At 45.2% G+C, this 21,737-nt stretch overlaps 1 protein-coding gene across 2 annotated transcripts in view; it reads right to left on the reverse strand.

Annotated features, from left to right (window-relative positions):
* Positions 1 to 7,888, reverse strand: part of CPSF6 (cleavage and polyadenylation specific factor 6) — a 135,886-nt gene extending 127,998 nt beyond the window's left edge. For both annotated transcript variants that reach the window (XM_029597222.1, XM_029597221.1), the window contains exon 1: positions 7,663 to 7,888. In XM_029597222.1, coding sequence (XP_029453082.1) covers positions 7,663 to 7,722 — 60 coding nt within the window. In that variant the 5' untranslated portion in view covers positions 7,723 to 7,888. The remainder of the gene's footprint in view (positions 1 to 7,662) is intronic.
* Positions 7,889 to 21,737: the final 13,849 nt, after the last annotated feature.

Genomic DNA, 21,737 nt, shown 5'->3' on the forward strand with positions numbered 1-21,737 from the left:
GAATTTTTCTCATTGGTGGTACTTGTTGAGGTCCAGAATTAGACGAACGCCGCCTGATTTTTTGGGGATTAGAAAATACCGGGAATAGAATCCTAGGCCTTTTTGGGAGTAGGGCACTGGTTCTATTGCTCTGGACTGGAGGAGGAGGGAAACCTCCTGTTCCAGGAGTGGTGACTGGTCAGATGTGCCCCACGTCAGCTGAGGTGGGGAATCCGGTGGGATGGAGAGAAAGTTCAGGTGATAACCTTGAGAGATTATGGCAAGGACCCACTGGTCTGAGGTGATTGTGTGCCATCTGTTGTTGAAATGGCACAATCAACCTCCCTCTGGTATCTGAGGCAGTGGAAGCTGGCTGCTGCTCTCTATGCACGTGTCAAAAGCCATAAGCAGGGCCCGGCTGAGGAGCTGCTTGCGGCTTTTGTTTCCAAGGTTGACGAGACTGGGCCTTCTGGAAAGGTCTCGTGGAACGACTTCTAGACGGTGGTGGATAGGACTTCTTTGGACGGAAGAATGACTTTTTAGTATCCTTCCTGAATGGCTGTTTGGAGGAATACTCAGAAGGCATCAGAGAGAGTTGGCAAAGGGTCTCATGATACTCCTTGAGTTCCGCCACTGTCCACTACATCTGTTCGCCAAACAGATTGTCTCCTATGCAAGGCAGATCAGACAATCTGTCTTGTACTTCAGGGTGCAAGTCCGAAGACTTAAGCCAGGCCATTTTCTTGCAGAAATGGCAGCTGCAGATACTCTGGAAGCGGTGTCGAAGATATCGTAAGAGGATCTTATTTCATGCTTCCTTGCTTCAAAATCCTTGTGTTCCAGGGTTTGAAGCTGTTCATGGAATTGCTGAGGCAGGGACTCTGCAAAGTCCTGTATCTGCTTGAATAAGACCCTATTATACTGGGTCATATACAGCTGGTAAGAGGCGATCCGAGAGATGAGCATTGATCCCTGGAAGACACACCAGCCAATGGCATCCAGGAATTTCTGCTCCTTACCTGGAAGGAAGGAAGAGTGGGGTTTTGAGCGTCGTGCCCTCTTTTGGGCAGATTTACAACCATAGATTTGTGATCCAGCTGAAGTTTCTGGAACCCTGGAGCTGACTGGACCAAGTAAGTGGTATCTGCCTTTCGGTTGACTGAAGCTACCAAACCAGGGTGTTCCCAGTTCTTTTTGAGAAGATCCAAAAGAGCCTGATGAACAGGGATGGAGGTTATTTCCTCGGGAACATCCAGGAATTGTAACAGCTCCATCATTTGGTGCCTATCATCTTGCCCAGTCTGTAATTGGAAGGGAACCAACTCAGACATTTCCTTCACAAAATTTATGAAGGACAAATCCTCTGGAGGAAAATGTTTCCTGCTTTCAGTAGGAGAAGGAGGAGATGGTAAATCATTTGTGTCTTGAGATGAATCGTCAGTCCAGGTGTCATAGGGATCAGCACATGACCCTCTAGCAACCTGAGGAGGACGGGATGATGGTATTCCTGAAGGTCCTGGTCTAGGCTCTGAAGGCACCGATGAAGGCATCGAGGGCACTGGTGCAGGCATCAATGGATGGATCGGTGGCGCCGATGGCCGGATCGCCATCGATGGCGGAGGCATCGGCAGGACTCCCGATGGAGGAATACAGAATGGTGTTTCTCCTCCCGATGAAAGAGTAAGTGGAGAAGGCACCAGCGCAATCGGTGATCCGGGATCTATTGGTGGAAAAGCGGCTATAAGCGCTTCCATCTTCGAAAGCAGCGGTGCCAATGCTGCCGGAATGGGATCAGTGGTCGGTTCCGCAATCAGCACCTGTTTCGGCGCCGGGGGAACTTGGAATCTGTGCATCGCCTTATCGATGGCCTCCTGAACCATCCGGTCCAGCTCTTCACGGAGACCTTGGAGCAAGCAGCCCCGGCTCCAGAAGGGGAGAAGGAGGCAGAGGCATAGCCGGAGGGACCACCGTTAAAGGCGGAGTCGCGGCTCCCAATACCCGTCCAGGTGAGGGTTGCCTCGGTGACCCGGTTCCCGAAAGGGTCGATGCCTTTTCTGGACGGAGTTTCTTCGATGGAGGTTCGGATGATGGCAAAGTTGATGATTTTCCTTCATCGATGGTCCGAGGCTTTCGGTGTCAATGCACATGTTTCTCTCTACGATCCCCTCGGTCCTGAGGGGGAGTAGAGGTAGTCGATGGCCGGAAGTCATCGACGCCGGACTGTCACCGGCCGGTGCCCGATGCTGGCGCGAAGTGAACGGTGCCGGTTCGGACGACGTCAATGCAATAGACAGCGTCGGAGTTGGGGAACGAACGAGAAGTTCCATTTTCTCCATTCTGGCTTTGCGACCTTTTGGTGTCATTAAGGCACATATGGTGCAAGTCAGGACATCATGCTCGCACCCGAGGCATATTACACAGACTTTATGATGGTCTGTTATGGATATGGTGCGAGTACAGTCCGGGCACCGACGGAACCCCAACACCATGGCCTTTGAAAAATTGAGCCGTGGTGCGGTCGACGGCCAGTAGGCCGCAAGGGTCAAACTCGACGGGAATCGACCGAAAACAGGTAAAAGACTTACCGGAGTACCACGGAATTAAAATTCCGAGAGGGGGACCCCTATGGGGTATGAAAGTTTTTGTTAATTCTGTGAGGAAAATTCCTGTCAGGAATCTCTGTGGAGCTCCTTAACCCGCGTGGCTACTGCTGTGCGGAAAAAAGAAGACTGAAGGGGGACCCCTGCTGGCTGCAGGTTTAGTGCCATGCTGGGCATGCCCAGTAGGTGCCAGTCAGTTCTAGAAACTTTGACAAAAGTGTTCCGTGATTGGGCTCCATCCTGTGATGTCACTCATATGTGAGGAGTACCATCCTGCTTGTCCTATGAGAAATATATATATATATATATATATATATATGATATCCTGAAAACCCGACTGGCTGTGGGGGTCCCCAAGACAGGTTTGGGAAGCCCTGCCTTATGCAATAAGGGGATTAACGTGTCCAAAACACGCATAGCTAATAGTGCTCATCATATGTAAATTCATGTCAATGAGGCTATTAGCTATTACCCACTTATGTAAAAAATAAACGTGCACCCGACGCACACGCACATTTTTACTCTCAAAAATTAACGTCTTCCCCGGAGCAGGCATTAAGTCTTGAGGAGCCCCTAAAGTTAACAGAAAAGCTGAAAATACTGCTTTTCTGTAGTTCTTCCAACATAATACCGTGGCAATATTAAGTTGGAGGAACTGAAAAAAAATTTTTTTTAAAGTCTTGCTGGCAGTCAGGTTAGGGAAACGGAGTGTCCATTTTCTAACCCACGCACAGAAACTTCTCCTGGGCGCCTGATGCCAGGGAGGTGCTAGGGATGCACAATTTCCCCATGTGCCTCTTTTTTAATGCAGCAGCTCATTTGCCTACTGCATCATGCACTGGGGAGAGCTGGGTGGGTGCACATTAGGGAAGCGGATGCCCAGTTTTAGTGCATCAGTATTACATTGGCCTGAAAGACCAAAATGATCTATGTTATCAAGCATATGTTTAGGGTAGGAAACTGCCAACTCAGAAATGTTATACTAAATTTCACCACAGCTTATAAGAACATACCATACTGTGTCAGACCAAGGGTCCATCAAGCCCAGCATCCTGTCTCCAACAGTGGCCAATCCAGGCCATAAGAACCTGGCAAGTTCCCAAAAACTAAGTCTATCTCATGTTACTGCTGCTAGTAATAGCAGTGGCTATTTCCTAAGTCAACTTAATTAATAGCAGGTAATGGACTTCTCCTCCAAGAACTTATCTATCCTTTTTCAAACACAGCTACACTAACTGCACTAACCACATTCCCTGGCAACAAATTCCAGAGTTTAATTGTACGTTGAGTAAAAAAGAACTTTTTCTCAGATTAGTTTTAAAATGTGCCACATGCTAATTTCATGGAGTGCCCCTTAGTCCTTCTATCATCCAAAAAAGTAAATAACAGATTCACATTTACCCGTTCTAGACCTCTCATGATTTTAAACACCTCTATCATATCCCCCCTCAGCCCTCTCTTCTCCAAGCTGAAAAGTTCTAACCTCTTTAGTCTTTCCTCATAAGGGAACTGTTCCATTCTCCTTATCATTTTGGTAGCCCTTCTCTGTACCTTCTCCATTGCAACTATATCTTTTTTGAGATGCGGCAACCAGAAATGTACACAGTACTCAAGGTGTGGTCTCACCATGGAGCGATACAGAGGCATTATGACATTTTCCGTTTTACTCACCATTCCCTTTCTAATAATTCCCAACATTCTGTTTGTTTTGACTGCCGCAGCACACTGAACCGATGATTTCAATGTTATTCATTATGACGCCTAGATCTCTTTCTTGGGTGGTAGCTCCTAATATGGAACCTAACATTGTGTAACTATAGCATGGGTTATTTTTCCCTATATGCATCACCTTGCACTTATCCACATTAAATTTCAACTGCCATTTGGTTGCCCAATTTTTCAGTCTCGGATCGTCATTTCCATTCTCTGGCAAGTAGGGATCTTCTTGTTTATCCCATGTCCTTTTGCATTCTGTACTAAACAATAACCATCCCAATATAAAACTTTGCACGTTCTATATGGCCATCATAATAGGCACTTCCGGTATAATATTTATCTTCTTTGGCCTTATATTTAATCATCAGCCAGAAGTAAATACATTTTTTTACTTTTAATTTAGTCCAAATGCAATGTAAACTCCCCAACACGGGTCCATGTTTCATAGTACTGGGGATCTCCTTATGGCACGACTATTGCTGTCATCTTATTCGGCAGTCAGGTATTAAACTGTAATCTCTTCCACCATAGCATCTCTCTTGGTAGGACAGATTAATTCCTGACTGCTGAATAAGATGACAACAGTAATTGTGCCATAAGGAGATACCCCTGAAGCAGTACTAAAAACACGGACCCGTGTCAGGGAGTTTACATTGCATTTGGACTAAGTTTTATGTGCAAAATTTAAAAAGTTAAAAATGCATTTACTACTGGCTGATGATTAGATATAAGGCAAAAGAAGGTAAATATTATACCGGAAGTGCTTATTATGATGCCTATATAGAGCGTGCAAAGTTTTATATTGGGATGGTTATTGTTTAGTTCTATATTTGTATCCTTCCTGCACTGTACCCGGTTATATCACTTTTGAATTGTTACATTTCCTGGCTTCACAGTTTCTTCTACAAGGGCATTCCCGGCTTCCATCACCATTTCTGTGAAAAAATATTTCCTGATGTGATTCCTGATTCTAACCACTCAAAGCTTCATATCATGATCCCTAGGTCTACAACTTCCTTTTCAATGGAAAAGGTTTGACTATTCTGCATTATTACTTTTCAGGTATTTAAAATGTCTGTTTCATATCCCCCTTGGATATACATATTTAGGTCTTCAGGTCTCATCTCATGTCTCATCCATTTTGGTCACCTTTCTCTGGACCATTTCTATTATTTCATTATCCTTTTTGTAATAATGGCCTAAAGGTAAAGGAAGGGATATTATCACTTCCTTTTACCTACTGGCTATGTCTCTCTCTAAGCAGCCCAGTACTGCTTTGGCCCTTGTCATTGCCTTGTCACAATATTTCACTACCCTCATAATTATAAGACACTATCAACACAGAGATTTCTCTCCTGGTCCGTTCACATCAGTCTTCATCATGTACAGTTCCTTTGGATTTCTGCACCACAAATGCATATCTCTGCACTTTAGGGTGTCTACACTGTTGCAGATCTTAGTGTCATCTGCAAAAAGAAACTTTTCCTTCTAACGTTTCTGCAATATCATTCAAAAAGATACAGAACCAGCTTTAGAACAGATTTCTGAAGCACTCCACCAGTCACTCGTCTCTCCTCAGAGTGATTTCCATTTTATCTGTTGTAATCTGTCAGTCAATCAGTTTCAAATACATTAGAACATAAGAAATTGCCATACTGGGTCAGACCAAGGGTCCATCAAGCCCAGCATGCTGTTTCCAACAGTGGCCAAACCAGGCTACAAGAACCTGGCAAGCACCCAAACACTAAGAAGATCCATTGCTACTGATGCCAGTAGTAGCAGAAGCCATTCCCTAAGTCAACTTGATTAATAGCAGTTAATGGACTTCTCCAAACCTTTTTTTAAACCCAGCTGCACTAACTGCACTAACCACATCCTCTGGCAACAAATTCCAAAGCTTAATTGTGCGTTGAGTGAAAAAGAATTTTCTCTGATTAGTTTTAAATGTGTTACTTGCTAACTTCATGGAGTGCCCCCTAGTCCTTCTATTATCCGAAAGTGTAAATAATCGATGTACATCTACCCATTCCAGACCTCTCGTGATTTTAAAGACCTATATCATATTATCCCCCCTCAGTTGTCTCTTTTCCAAGCTGAACAGCCCTAACCTCTTTAGCCTTTCCTCATACAGGAGCTGTTCCATCTCCTTTATCATTTTGGTCACCCTTCTCTGTACATTCTCCAATGCAACTATATCTTTTTTGAGATGCGGTGACCAGAACTGTACACAGTACTCAAGGTGCGGTCTCACCGACTGTATTGGTTTAATATTTCTGCCTCTTCCTCATCTCCCTGCACCCATTGGTGTTTTTCACCTTTCAGTCTTACAATTCTACTTGTAGCCTTTCTCTTTTCTCTGACTTTTGCCATCCTGATTTCTTTCCTCATCCCTCCCTTTCAGCTTCACCAAGTATGCTTCCCTGTATTTTTTTTTTTAGATCTTTATTTTTTGAATCCTGATCTTTTAGCCTCTATATATTTTTCAGCCAGCTCTTTGGAGGACCATATTAGTTTCCTCTTATTTTTATTTACTTTTCCAACATAAACATTTATTGTTATTATTAAAGCCCTTTTAACTTAGCCCACCGTTTATCTATTTTCTCCCAGCATTTCAACTCCTCTGCAAGACAGTTCTCCATTTTACCAAAATCAATATTTTTTTTAAATCCAGGAGAGATACATACATATTGTATGAGTATATATAAACACCCTGGGTGCTGTACTTCTGAGAGGAGGGTGAGATATAAACATACTATGTGCAGGTATATAAAATACTTCGGGTATCGTACTTCTGAGGGGAAGTGAGACGTATATGCTCTGGATGTGTACTTCTAAGAGGAAGGTGAGAAACAAACATACTTAGCGCTGTAGTTTTGAGGGAGAGATGCACATATATAGTGGATGTATGTGTACTATATCCCGGGTGTTGTATTTCTGAGGGGGGAGGCGATATCATACAGATTCGCGCTGCATCCCGGGTGCTGGCGGTGAGATGCTCGCTGTATAGATAATACCTCAGTGCACGGGCTTTCTTGCCGCAGAGAATGCTGGGAGTCTGCACGCGGCCTGGCTCGTGCCTCAACAATGGAGGCTGCACAGAAAAGCTCCACAAACCACCACCCTCCCCCCGGGACCGCCACCAGCACAGCGTGGGGCGACCAGCCGCAGCGCCTCCGCCGCCAGCGCAGCATTCGGGCCTTGCTCCCCCCAGCGCGCCCGGACAACAGGAAGAGTGCCCGGGAGGCGGCACAAGACTGCAACCGCGGGCAGCTGCCGAGGACGGCGCCCCGCCTACCCGCCCTTCCTCCGTCCATCCCCCCCGCAGGCCCCGTCGCATCCCGCCCGAACGCAGGGGAGCTCCGGCTACCTGATTGAACTCCTCGCCCACATCCGCGTAGATGTCTATGTGATCTACTCCGTCGGCCATCTTCCCTCAGCGCTCCGCCTCCCCGCCCGCTCCTCCGGAGGAACTGCCGAGCGGGGCGGCTACGTCACTTCCGGGAAGGCAAAACCGCCGCGAGCTGAGCGACAGTGGGCCGGGCCAATGAGCCGCCCTTCCCCCTCCGGGTCCGGAGTGCGGCGGGGGGAGCGGATTTAGTGGCCGGTTCTGGTCAGTACGTCGGTAAACATGTTTTATAGTGAGGTGCTTTAGGGCGGGAAGGGAGCTCCTCCGGCATTTCCGAGGCGCGGGTGACAAAAGGAGGAAAGGTCTGCGAGGAGTCCGTTTGTAAATAGCGGCTTCCTGTCCCCTTTGGGAGGGAAAAAGTAAAGTGGGTAGGTGAAAGTGTGAGTTCTCTTTTGCTGGGTGCTTGTTGTTTTGGTAGCCACGTTTTATTTTGGTTGCAAAGGCTTGGAGCCTCGGGCAGAACGCGCGCTCTCTCGTGTAACCGCGCCTCTCTCGCTGTCGGACGCGGGTTAAATAGGCGCTAATCCACCCCCCCTAATGCAATAGGAGGATTAGCGCCTATTTAATGCGCGTCCGACGCGGAGTGAATAAGTTAGTGCTCATCACATGCAAATGCATGTGATTGAGGCTACTCAGTCACGCCAAATGCCAAAAAAATAAATGGGGCCGATGCAATAACATTTGCAGAAAGCGGGCGCTGACTTTTCAGCGCCCGCTTTCTTAGTGCCCGCAAGGGGGGCACCATGCAATAAACAAATTAAGGGGGCTTGCTAGCGCGACCTTAGCACCTCCTTGCTAACGTGATCCCGCAGTTACCGGCAGACTGCCGGTTATGAACACAAATGCCGATAAACTCAGCGTTGGTTTTCCTAACTGCAGTCAGCCGATTATGAAAAGCGACGCCAACTTTATCGGCATCGGTTTTCATTACTGCGGCCGGCAGAGGTTTGTTTGTTTTTTTTTTCTTTAACTTTAAAAAAAGTACAGAAAAGTGCATTTCAGCTATTAATGCCTGCTCCCGGCAGGCGTTAATATCTGAGCGATAAATGTGCGTCTGGAATGAATGAATGAGTAATAGCCTCATTCACATGCATTTGCTGAGCGCACTGTATTGCATTAGCCCCAATGTGCGTCTTAGACGCACATTTATCGCTCAGCTATTAACGCCTATCTAGAGCAGACGTTAATAGCTGAGCGCCCTGAAAAAAAGCTTTTCTGTACTTTTTTAAAAGTTTAAAAAAAAAAAACCTCTGCCAGCCACTTTGAAGACGGACGCCGATATGCTCGGCATCAGTTTTCATAACCGGCCGGCTGCAGTAATGAAAACCAATGCTGAGTTTATCGGCGTCGGTGTTCATAACTGGCAGACCGCCGGTAACTGCGGGGTCGTGTTAGCAAGGAGACGCTAGGGTCGCTTGCGCAACCCCCTAAGTTGTATATTGCCTGGCGCCCCCCCTTGCAGGCGCCATGAGTGCGTTAAAGCAGGTGCTGAAAAGTCAGCGCCTGCTTTCCGCAAATAATATTGCATTGGCCCCATTGCTCGCCCAGCCCAGCACACTGCATGCACCTCTGCAAGAAAGCAGATGTAGGGCACGTGTTCGCCTGCCACTTAACTCTAGCTTGTGGCAGGACACGGGAAAACAACTGAACTAGAGTAGAAACTCCCACCAGGTCAGCCATTTTTTGTTTTGTTTTTTTCTGGATACCATCCGGACAGGCCTTCTACCGTGCCGATGGATTCAGCATGTTTGCGAGGATGTGACAAGAAGAGCCTGCGGTGACTTACAGAAGCTGAAAATTCCAGCCTGGGATAGAGTAATAGTGCCCTAAACATGCAAATGCATGTTGATGGCCCTATTAGGTATTCCCCGTGATACAGAAAGTAAAATGTGCAGCCAAGCCGCACTTTTAACTTTAAGAAATTAGCGCCTACCCAAAGGTAGGCGCTAGTTTCTGCCAGCACCGGGAAAGTGCACAGAAAAGCAGTAAAATTGCTTTTCTGTGCACCCTCTGACTTAATATCATAGCGATATTAAGTCGGAGGTCCCAAAGGGTAAAAAAAAAAAAATTTAAAATGGGCCGGCGGCTGTCGGGCCGAAAACCAGACACTCAATTTTGCTGGCGTCCGGTTTCCGAGCCCATGGCTGTCAGCGGGCTCAAGAACCGACGCCAGCAAAATTGAGTGTCTGCTGTCAAACCCGCTGACAGCCACCGCTCCGAGCTAAAAGGAGACGCTATGGACGCGCTAGTGTCCCTTTTGCCCGATTCTACCGCACCACCTCATTTGCATACTGTATCGCGCGTACCGGCGAGTGGCCGGTGCGCGCGCCGGGAGAGCGGGCGTTTTTACTGAATCAGCCTGTGGGTGGGATGACCTGGTTATAAAAAAAAAAAGGCACAATATCACTATTAGACACAACAATGTATTCCTATCCTTTTAAATGGGCATTAGGTGCTGCGGGTTGGACGCGCGTTTTCCGCCCCTTACTGAATAAGGGGTAAGGGAAAACACACGTCCAAGAGCAGGCTAACAGTGCGACTTGGAGCCTTTTATGAACTTGCTTCTACTTACCCATTGCAACTGCAGTGGAGGCCATTCCTGACCTAATAACTGGAGCTAGAAATGGAAACCCCTATATTTTTAAGAAATCTGGTACAATCTGAACCTTTTGGCACACTCCCCAATAGGTAAAACAGGTTCTACAGGACCATTGCATCTCGGTCTCTTAGCTGTGCCTGCATGTCAAAATGAACTCTGCCAGATTGCAGTAGCTCCTGCTAGACTCTCAGAAAACTGGGAACTTGTCAGAGATCTAAACTCTTGCATTAAATCCCAGAAATCTCTGGGGCAGATCCAGGACCTTCCTAGATGTTGGTCAAATGGATGCCAGATGTCGTCTTCCAACAATGAACGGATGTAAACGTTTGTTGCACGTTGGCACTGCTGGTGGTGTTCTCAAAGAAGATGACAACTGGAAGTAAAAGATCTAAGGAACAGTGTCTGACCCACACACTGTTCCTGGTACCTGTGGCAGACATTTAGAAAATTCTGAAGCGCACTGGCAAATATGCCTATCTTTTACATTCCATTATAAAAATTTTCCAACCTTGCTTATGTCTGTAGAATTTATTGTTTTTATTTTGTGAGGTAAAGGGATCTCTGGAATTAGTACAGGGAGGGTATCTTGGAGAGGGTGAGGTGACGGAAAAGAAGAGGAGTGGGGATAGGAAAAATTGGGAATATAAAATGGAAGAGGGAGAAAGAGGTATGAACAGGATCAAGAGAATGAAGTCTGGGATTAGGAGTTGGAGAGGGGATTCCTGCATCTGGAAGAAGGTAAGGAGATTACAGGATCTGGGGAATAGATTTTAAGATCATGGGAGGATGAATTTTTAAATGTTTTGAGGGGGAGAAGGTGACCTTAATGCGCCCTGGTCCTTTTTTTCTCCCTTGCATTCCCTCTCTAACCTCCCACCGAATCTGATTGGTAAATACAGTATCAATCTTGTCTCTCACACACAAACACTGGCTCCTTTCCTCCACTCTCACACATATGCATCCCAGCCCCTCCCCTCACTCACAAATGATCCCCCACTTAGCCCTCCTAACCTCTCTAAAATGATCCCCCTTTGTTGTCTCCTTCAGGCTTCCCTCCTGTTCCCTGCAGCTGCGTAAGGAAGCGCAGAGCTATTCTCAGCTAAGTTAGCAGGAAGACAGCAATTCTTCAGCCAGCCTGCCTAGCATAGGTCTAGTGTACCCATTGCCAAATCTAGGCTTGCATAGGGCTTAACTCCTGCAGCAGGAATCAAGGAGGGAAAGTTCCAAGAGAGCAAGCAATTTGCCAGGGAGGAGGAGGAGAGGCAGGAGTGGCAGTGGGGAGAGAGGGGGAAATGTAGCAGGCAAGGAAGTGCATGGCAAATCGTGTGTGGGGTTGTAGTCTGTTTCAGTTCCACAGAGAGAGAGAGAGACACTAAGGAGTTTGCACATGATGCATGCACAGCAGTCAAACTGCTAAGCATCAATTCTGTGCAATTTAAGATACCAAAAATATGGACAGGAATAAATCTCTGCAGACCAAGGCAAACATCCTCTGCGAAAAATACAGTGTATAAAAGATCGAGAGATTTGTTCTCAGGTACTGAAATGCTAATACTATTGAAATGAGTAAAATGAAATGAAACCTATTTGCACTGTGCAAATAGTTACAAATTAAGAATATGCATACACTGTATCAGTGGAGGAGGACTTAATCTGACTCTTAAAAGAGCTAAAGTCTAACATTGTTGATATCGTCCAACGACAACAAATCCCAGCGGTGCTTTTGGCCCTAGATGCGGAAAAAGCATTTGACCTCGTCCATTGGGAGTTCTTGTTTAAAGTGTTAGGAAAAATGGGTTTTGGGGACAACTTCCTGATGTGGATCCGGAAGCTATATGAGCATCTGTTGGCTAGAGTGAAGGCTAATGGTGGATACGGACCTCCTTTTCATATACAACGGGGAACCAGACAGGGATGCCCGTTGTCACCGTTGCTGTTCGCACTGTTCTTAGAACCATTTGCCACCAGAGTGCGTGAGGCCGGGCACATTCAGGGGATTTGGGGAGGCACTGTACATTCCAAAATTTCACTCTTTGCCGACGATGTTATGCTGACCCTTTCTGACCCTGAAATATCTTTGCAGGGGGTAATGGATGAACTTCAGGGATTTTCCACAGTATCTGGAATGCGAATTAATTATGATAAATCAGAAATTCTTAATTTGAATTTACCCTCCTCTACAGTTAACAGTCTTAAAAGGCGATTTCCTTTTCTGTGGGCCTCTTCCTGTTTAAAATACTTAGGGGTTAAGATTGGATCCCATCCCAACCAATTGTATGATTTGAACTACACTCCTTTGGTGGCCAGTATCCGTGAGAATCTAAGGAGGTGGGACCGTCAAGTCTTTTCCTGGTTGGGGCGATTGGCTATTATCAAAATGAATATCCTCCCTCGTTTGTTGTATTTCTTCACCACTATCCCTATTAGCCTACCTGCTGCACTTCTCAAAAAATGGCAGAACCTTATTTGTGGCTTCATATGGAGGAAGCGGCCACCCAGGGTTGCACGGTCCATTCTTTATTTGCCAAAAAACAGGGGCGGTTTGCATCTGCCTAATTTACTGTGGTATTATTATGCTGCTCAGTTACGCGCCTTGGTGGCTTTACATGGAACTAGAGATATTCCTCAATGGGTTAGGTTTGAACAGGGATTACTGGGGACCTTTCCTATTGCAGCGTTACCATGGCAGCCTAGAACATCGTGGGACAAATTTGAATACTTCCCATTCGCCCTGCGTACTACCATGCAGATTTGGCACCGCTGGAGAACGGAGTTGGTTGGACCCGAACCCTACTCCTTGTCAACCCACTTATTTACTAATACTGTAGTGCCCAGTTCAGAACGGTCTGTGGGCCTTACACATTGGCGTCAGACTGGGGTTCTCCGCCTGGGTCATCTAATATAGCAGGGTAAGATGCTCACTAGACAGCAACTCAGTGACTTACATCCAGGGAGCATCATAGACTTTCTGATGTACGCTAGGGTTTCGTCCTTTATACAAACCGGTTTACGGAGGAGTACTTTGAGACTCAAAAACACCCTGTTTGAGACCCTGTGTCAGCATGCTTCGATCCTTAAGGGGATTATATCAAAAATCTATACTTTGTTTAACAGTAAGTCATTGGTGGCACATAAATACAGGGTTCTATGGGACTTAGATTTCCCGGGATGCCTGGGGGACAGTGATTGGGATGTTATATATATTATGGCTAGCAAGTGTTCCATCTCAGCGGGCTTACAAGAAAATAGTTATAAAATGTTATACAGGTGGCACTATACACCACAAGTGTTGCATAGATTTTATCCCAATGTCTCAGCCAGTTGTTGGAGAGGTTGTGGGGCACAAGGCACCTATCTCTACATCTGGTGGACATGTCCAAATATACAGGGTTTTTGGCAGGGGGTGACTGGATTTCACAACTACTGGATATCACCTGTGATGCGCGGCCTTGGCACGTTTTGCTGGGCGCGCCCATGGTGGAATATAATACACACACACAGAAATTGATTTTGCAAATTTTTATTGCTGCAAGGACAGAGCTGGCTTTACATTGGACACAAGCCGCGATACCAGCTCTGGCTGCAGTTCAACGACGACTTTTCTCCTTATACCAACTTAATAGGCTTACAGCTGTTCATCAGAATCGTATCATTTCCTTTCAGGCTGTATGGGGCCCTTACAGAAAATGGATGGATGACAATCATAATATTTAAAGGTTCCAGGTCCATCCAGAGACACTTTGGCGGCTCACCAATTAGTATCGTCCCTCATCGCTTATACAGTCTCATCCATTTATAGATTACTGTCCGTGAACACCAGTGTGCGGGGGGGGGGGGGGGGAGTTGGGGAGTTTGTATGGTTTTATGTATGTTAACTAGCTTCTAATTGTTGCTGTATAATGGTTGCGAACCGTTGTTTGACTTCATTTTGTATAATGTCTTGTTTTTACGGCTTGCAAATAAAAACAGATTAAAAAAAAAAAAAGAGCTAAAGTCTGATTTTTGTAATTGTTTCCTGGATGCATTTTTTTTCTGATGCTCATACTTCCTCTCTGCCCTTTTCACTGTTCTCTTACTTTCATCCACTTTCCTGTGTTCCCTTTATTTCCCTGTTGAAGGTTTCTGAATCTCGCTTAATGTACAACTTTCCTCTATTACCTGGCTTTTTTTTTTTTTTTTAACAGAGCTTTCCCCTTTTAACAAAACACAAGTTTTCACTTTCTCCATTGGATTCCAGTGGAAAGTGAAGATGTCTGCCTTCTCTCCCTGGCACCTCATGTGATACGTACGTATTGTGAATGACTGATAAGGTAGCTCATAAAAATGATCTGGATTTCCCAGGTATATATCCATGCCTGCATTTTTAGCTTTTTTATTCAATTCAAAGAGGCTTTTTAGGTAGTACTAGAAACACAGAAAGGTGACAGCAGAAAAAAAGACCATTATGGCTGATCTAGTCTGCTCTTCCACACCCAACTATTCAGTTTTACAAGTCTTACCACTCCCTCAGAGATCCCCTGTGCTTATCCCCTACTTTCTTGAATTCAGATACTGTCCTTGTCTCCACCACCCTCACAGGAAGGCTGTTCCATGCATCCACTACTCTCTCTATAAGGAAATACTTTCATAGGTTACCTACAGTACCTGAATGTAATCCACTTTCAAGCGCTGAAAAAAAGTGAAAAGCGGAATATAAAATAAATAATAATTAAGTCTCCCTGTTTTTCACCCTCATCCCATGACCCCTTGTTCTAGACTTTCCTTTCCTTTCAGGCCGATACAGCCTGCTCTTGAATGCGTGGTTTCCCTTACCCCTTATTCAGTAAGGGGAGGAAAACGCGCGTCCAACCCGCGGCACCTAATAGCACCCTCAACATGCAAATGCATGTTGAGGGCCCTATTAGGTATGCGCGTGGGATACAGAAAGTAAAATGTGCAGCCAAGCCGCACATTTTACTTTCAGAAATTAGCGCCGACCCAAAGGTAGGCGCTAGTTTCTGCCGGCACCGGGAAAGTGCACAGAAAAGCAGTAAAAACTGCTTTTCTGTGCACCCTCCGACTTAATATCATGGCGATATTAAGTCAGAGGTCCCGAAGAGTAAAAAAAGTTTAAAAATTAAAAAATTTGAATTCGGCCCGCGGCTGTCGGGCCGAAAACCGGACGCTCAATTTTGCCGGCGTCCGGTTTCTGAGCCCTTGGCTGTCAGCGGGCTCGAGAACCGATGCCAGCAAAATTGAGCGTCGGCTTTCAAACCCGCTGACAGCCACTGCTCCAGGCTAAAAGGAGGTGCTAGGGACGCGCTAGTGTCCCTAGCACCTCCTTTGGCCTGTTTTCACCACCGGGCCTCATTTAAATACTGAATCGCGCGCCGGGAGAGCAGGTGTTCGCCCACTCTCCCGTGGACTTTACTAAATCGGCCCGTTTGAGTTTTGTAGTTACCTCCTGTGGATGGAAACCTTGGAGGTATTGAAATGTCTCTTATATCTCCCTAATCCCACTTTTCCTCGCAGCATACTAAATGTCTGTGTGTTTGTCCCTTATAACTGCAAAAGCTGAACCTATGTCCATCAAACTTTATGTGCAGGTAGGACCTTGAGGAGACATCAAGTTGAGTAATCTGGAGGGGTGGAAAGGAAGGGTTTGAATTTTAAATTTAATTACTCACCTTTCCAAATTTGAGCTCAAAGTGCATTACAATCGGATATAGTAGGTAGTTCCATGCACCAAAGGGCTTACAATTTAAGGGTCTGATTTACTAAGCTTTTTTTTTTCCAATAGACGCAGAATGGCAGAGAAGCTTTAGTAAATTAGGCTGTAAGTTTGTATCTGAGGCAGTGGAGGGGGGAGAAGTGACTTGCCCAAGGTCAAAGGCAGCCTCGGTGGAAGAAGCAGGCTCTGGACCCTGGCTGTCAGCCTGCTGTGCTAACCACTAGGCTGCTCCTCCACGTTTTCCATAAGAAATGCTTAGGGTGGTTGAACCCTAGGCTATCTAGAATGTTACATTTTTTTACTTGTTGGTTATTGGGTTGGAGGCTCAAGAGTGTGAATTGTTAGTTACATTATGTCTACCACTAGGGGGCATTATAATATAGGCAAGGAGTAAACCCATTGACTGAGGTCTGCACAAGGGGCCCTCTGTAGTAAGTAGGGATCTTCATTTTCAGTTTTTTATTTTAATTTTTCCGGGGAATATCTGTTTATTATAATAAAAATGGGAGAAAATCAATGGAAAAAAGATGACTTTTCCACTGATTTTCACTTTTTTTTATAATAAAGACTGAGAAATTCTCAGGAAAATAATATGAACATGAAGGTCCCTGGTAGAAAAGTACAGTTTCACTGCAGGGCTGCAGGAGGAAGGTGCCGATGGTGTTTAAGCTGCAACCCAACCAGCTTAGAGGCGCCAGTTGGGGCAGAAGAAGAGACAGGGGGATTGACTAGGGTTACCAGCTTTCATTTGTGAAACTTTGGAACACTTGGACCCTAGCAGTACAATTTTTGCGCGTATCTTTCCCCCTACTATCATGTCTTTTTTTTTTTTTTTACTTATCACCTCTTTACCCACAACGCTATCCCACAACCAGCACAGGGATATTAGGTTCACTAGGCAAAGCTTTCAGCCTTGCGTGACCCTTCCCCGCACACAAATAATATGCAGTTATAATAGATTCAAAATACAATCTTCAGAGGTAAAAATATCACAACACATGTATTATGAGGTCCATATTCTGCTGCTGTATGGCTCTGCTAATTAGCCGGATATACTTATCTGGCTAGCTAGTGCCGTATATTTAATTGAGTAGCCGCACTGATGAACATATCCATTATATCCATCATATTTTATACAGTTGTATTCGTCATATTTTATATAGATTACTGTATTCATCTTATCATCCAGTGTTAACCCTGTAAATCCTCTCTTATGTATTTCAGTATATCTTTTGCCTTTTTTATTACTCACCTTATTTTATAGTATCCATTTTTAGTCCTGTACTTTATTCCCAATGTATTTCAGTATATTTTTTGTCTCATATTTCAGTATATTTTATGCCTTGAACTTGGCTACCATCTGACAGATCTATTATGTAAGGGACCCATTCTGCATGAGGATCCAGGTCAGTTCTGTCTTACAGTTAGGCCATTAAAAGGGCTCAGCTTTTGAAGCACGGTTATTCTCCTGTAATTTCCACTCTTCTTCGGGCACAGAAATTTTCTACTTCTTTAGCTTACGTTAGAGTTTGGAGGGTCTTTGAAGCCTGGTGTTCTGAACGAGGTACTCAACCACTCAAGGTGGATATTCCTTTGATTCTGGAATTTTTACAGGACAATTTGCTTAAGGGTTTGGCCCTTAATACCTTGAAGGTTCAAGTTGCAGCACTGACTTGTTACAGGGGAAGAGTCAATGGAGGGCTTTTGTCTTCCCATCTGGACGTTCCATTTCTTGGGGGGTATTAAACATCTTCGCCCCCTGCTGGGGCTTCCGGTGCCTTTGTGGAATCTTAACTTGGTCCTCAAATTCTTGGCAGGTCCCACTTTTCGACCATTGCATACTCTTTCCTTGTGGCTGCTTACTTTGAAGACAGTTTTCTGGTAATAATCTGTTCAGCACGTTGGCTCTCTGAGCTGCAGGCTCTTTCCTGCCATGAACCTTTTCTCCGCATGACTCCAGATGCGGATCAACTTCGGACTGTGCCTTCCTTTTTGCCCAAAGTGGTTTTGGACTTTCATTTGAATCAGTCCATTTCTCTGCCTGCCTTGGACAGGGACAGAGATGAGGCTGAGCACTGCCTTTTTCATTCCTTGGACGTTAAGTGTCATTTACTCTGCTACTTGGAGGTGACTAAGACTGTTCAGAAGTCTGATTGCCTGTTTGTGCTCCATGGTGGAGGTAAGGAGGGAGCATCAATGATGCGGGCAACCATTGCTCGCTGGGTTAAGGAGGTCATTACGGCAGCCTATGTGGCTGCTGAGGTTGTCTTAATGAAGCAGCTTAGACTGCATTCCATGAGGGCTCAGGTGGCATCGTGAGCGGAGCTTTCTGTGTTGTAACCTGCTGAAATTTGCAGAGCGGCGACATGGTCATCTGTGTACACCTTCTCCAAGCATTATCGCTTGGATGTTAGGGCTAGGGAGGAAGCCACTTTTGCAAAAGCAGTTTTGACTGGGCCACTGGCAGCCTCCCGTCCTTTTGAGGATTAGCCTTTGTATATCCTATTCGATGGGATTGACCTACCCGAACGCTAAGGAGGAGAAATTTCTATTTACCTGATAATTTTCTTTCCTTTAGTGAAGGGTAGGTTAATCACAGACCCGACCTCGGCTGACAGATTTGGAGTTTGTGGTTACTCTGCATCCCTCGCCCTAAGAAGACTATGAGTCCTGCTCTTCATTGATAACTGATAAGTGGTTTCTCTAGCCCTTATTTTGCTAGATATGTTCCTTCCTTTGGCTGAGCTCACTGTTCCTGTTGGTTGAGAATCATGAATGGTTGGCTGTTGATGATAATGTTCAAGTATAATCAGTTTTTTTCTCAGTTTGGCTTTTGCAGAGAATACTGGTGGGCTGATATCACTGCAGGGGTATATATATACTGTGATGTCAGCTTTTGCTCCGTCTCCATATGCTGGCAGAGGTGCATAACCCACTCATTGATATTGACCTACCCTTCACCAAAGGAAAGGAAATTATCAGGTAAGTAGTAATTTCTCCACATTTAAAATTTTTATTTTAAAGTTGTTAATATATTGTTTATTTTTTATGGGTTTGTGCATGTTTTGCTCTGTATACCTCTTTGGGCAATTCTTACAGGACTGGGAAGGTGGTTAACAAGAAATTTTAAATAAATCAGCGTTTGGAGCTATTCCATGATTCACTGCAGAACGGGAACAAGCCAGTGACCCTGTGGGTCTGACCCAGCATGGCAATTTCTTATGTTCTTATGTCCCCTGAGGCAGACCATGTCGAACCATCGGCCAATATCGGTACTTTCAATTTTTTTTCTCTGACTTCTAATTGAGCAAGGGAAAGAAACACTGCCTGCTAAACAACTGTCTACCCCTTTTAAGATAAGTACAAGTGGCTCATGATTAAAATCCTTCAGGAAGAAGGGATTGTCCCAGAAGGGAATAAATGGTGATGCACAAAATGAAGCTTTTACTGACACGTTTTAAAGATGGCAGGGGTAAAAGGATAGGAAGAATTAGGAAGGTGCCTGTACTTATTAGGCAACCAAAGGCCATGGTAAAAATGTTTCATGATAACCAGAGATTTCCCAGTAGAGCCCAGGGATTCTCAAAGGGGGTGGGGGAGATTCCTTACACCACGATTGCTTCATTGTAAAGTATGAAGTTGGGGATCACCAAGTCCCCCCATCCCCCTTCCCTTTGGCCATCCTTCCCCCACCCCATGCCAAATAAATCTGAAAACTGCAGACTTCAGTTCTTGAAGAATTCTTTATGGAGACAGAAAGGGAGCTCATCAACTAATATTCTGTGCAGGATACTCATTTTCTGCTGGCAATCCTCCCGCACCTTGGTTAACTGATAAGGCGACCAGACTGGCAGATCTTTTTTAGTTTGGTTAGGAATGGCTTATAGTTAAGTTCAGAGAATACGATTTGGCCTGAACAAAATGGAAGAGGCACGCACAAATATTTCAGGTGACGCTGAGTTTACATGAACAAAAGTTTACATTCAATCTACTTCTCCAGAGGCCTCTCCAAATTCACTCAACAGTGACAGCACAGTCAGAAGTGTCTGAGAGAGATTTTGGATTCAGAGTAAGATGTCATACGCCAACAGAGCTAGTTTATGGTTTGATCTGTCCAAGCTCATCCTAGCCATGTTTATTTATTTATTGTCATTTATATAGTCCGCTAATCCAAATAAGATCTCAGCAGAGTACAACATCATGATATAATATTTCAGTTAATACAATAACAAAAAATAAAACAGTAACATGATTACCCTCAGCCAGGAGCCATCTTTCACAGGAGTAAGTGGAAATAATTAGCCCAGCTTTTAGTTTCCTCCGGAAGGAGAGAGAACGACTTTCCCCTCGCAGTTCCTGTGGCAGAGTGTTCCAGGCAGATGGCACAGCTACAGAGAACATTTTGTCTAATTTCTTTCCTGATGATATCTTTGCTCCTTTTCCCTGATTCTAGTCGCAACCTGCCCATCTGCAAGCAGGTCCAGCATCCCTCTTTATCTGAGGGATCTCCCTCCTTAAGCTTTCCATGGTGGGGGCCCTCTTGTTTATCAGGGTGCTCCCAGGAGCTGAAAGGCAAGCTTGAGCGTGCTCTCCTGAGCCTCTGCGGAACTTTTTACAGCCTCCTTCAACCTCCCTGGGGGACACGATCAATTAAACTGAAAGAACTCAACCAGGTCCTTAACGTCTCTTTTCTTTATCCTTCAGGGGAAGAATAAATTGTAGGTCCTGATGGAAAGGCTCACAGAAATCCCATCATGTAATCTCCCCAATGCAAGCACTCTGAAGCCTAAATATTAGGCTCTATTACTCCCAAATATACTGATTCCAGAGAAACTCTTGCAAAGAGCTGAGTAATGTGACTCTTTTCCCTGAAGGTACAATACGACTTCTAAAGCATGGGGACAAATCCCCATGAGTTGGATCTACCTAAAACAGGATTTGAAGCCATATCAATAATCCCCCCTCCCCTCCAACACTATAATCAGGCCTTAAGAACATAAGAAAATGCCATACTGGGTCAGACCAAGGGTCCATCAAGCCCAGCATCCTGTGGCCAATCCAGGCCATAAGAACCTGGCAAGTACCCAAAAACTAAGTCTATTCCATGTTACCATTGCTAATGTCAGTGGCTATTCTCTAAGGGGTAGATTTTAAAAAAGAGCGCGATTGCGTACTTTTGTTCGCGCAGCAGGCGCAAACAAAAGTAAGCTGGATTTTATAAGATACGCGCATATCATAAAATCCTGGATCGGCGTGCGCAAGGCTGACGATTTTGGGCAGCCTGTGCGCGTCGAGCCGCGCAGCCTGCCTCCATTCCCTCCGAGGCCGCTCCAAAATCTGACAACTTCAATGTGTTATCCACTATGACACCTAGATCTCTTTCTTGGGTTGTAGCACCTAATATGGAACCTAACATTGTGTAACTACAGCATGGGTTATTTTTCCCTATATGCATCACCTTGCACTTAAAAAGCACGAAGGAAGGCGATCTATAATAGCCGTCAGGATGAAAGAAAAGAAATAGATGCCTGTAGTCTTAAAACAATCCTTTATTGCAGTGGAGACACAAGGGTAGCCCGACTCTGGCCGAGTTTCGCCGTTTCAAAACGGCTGCCTCAGGGGCTTACAATAATCTTCTTGAATTCATTAGTTATATATCGACTAAGAATATAATGTGATCATATAAAGAGCTGTATGATCTCTTATGTTGCGTCTTGAAGCATTCGC

This window comes from Rhinatrema bivittatum, chromosome 4 (genome assembly GCF_901001135.1).
Source record: "Rhinatrema bivittatum chromosome 4, aRhiBiv1.1, whole genome shotgun sequence".
NCBI lineage: Eukaryota > Metazoa > Chordata > Amphibia > Gymnophiona > Rhinatrematidae > Rhinatrema > Rhinatrema bivittatum.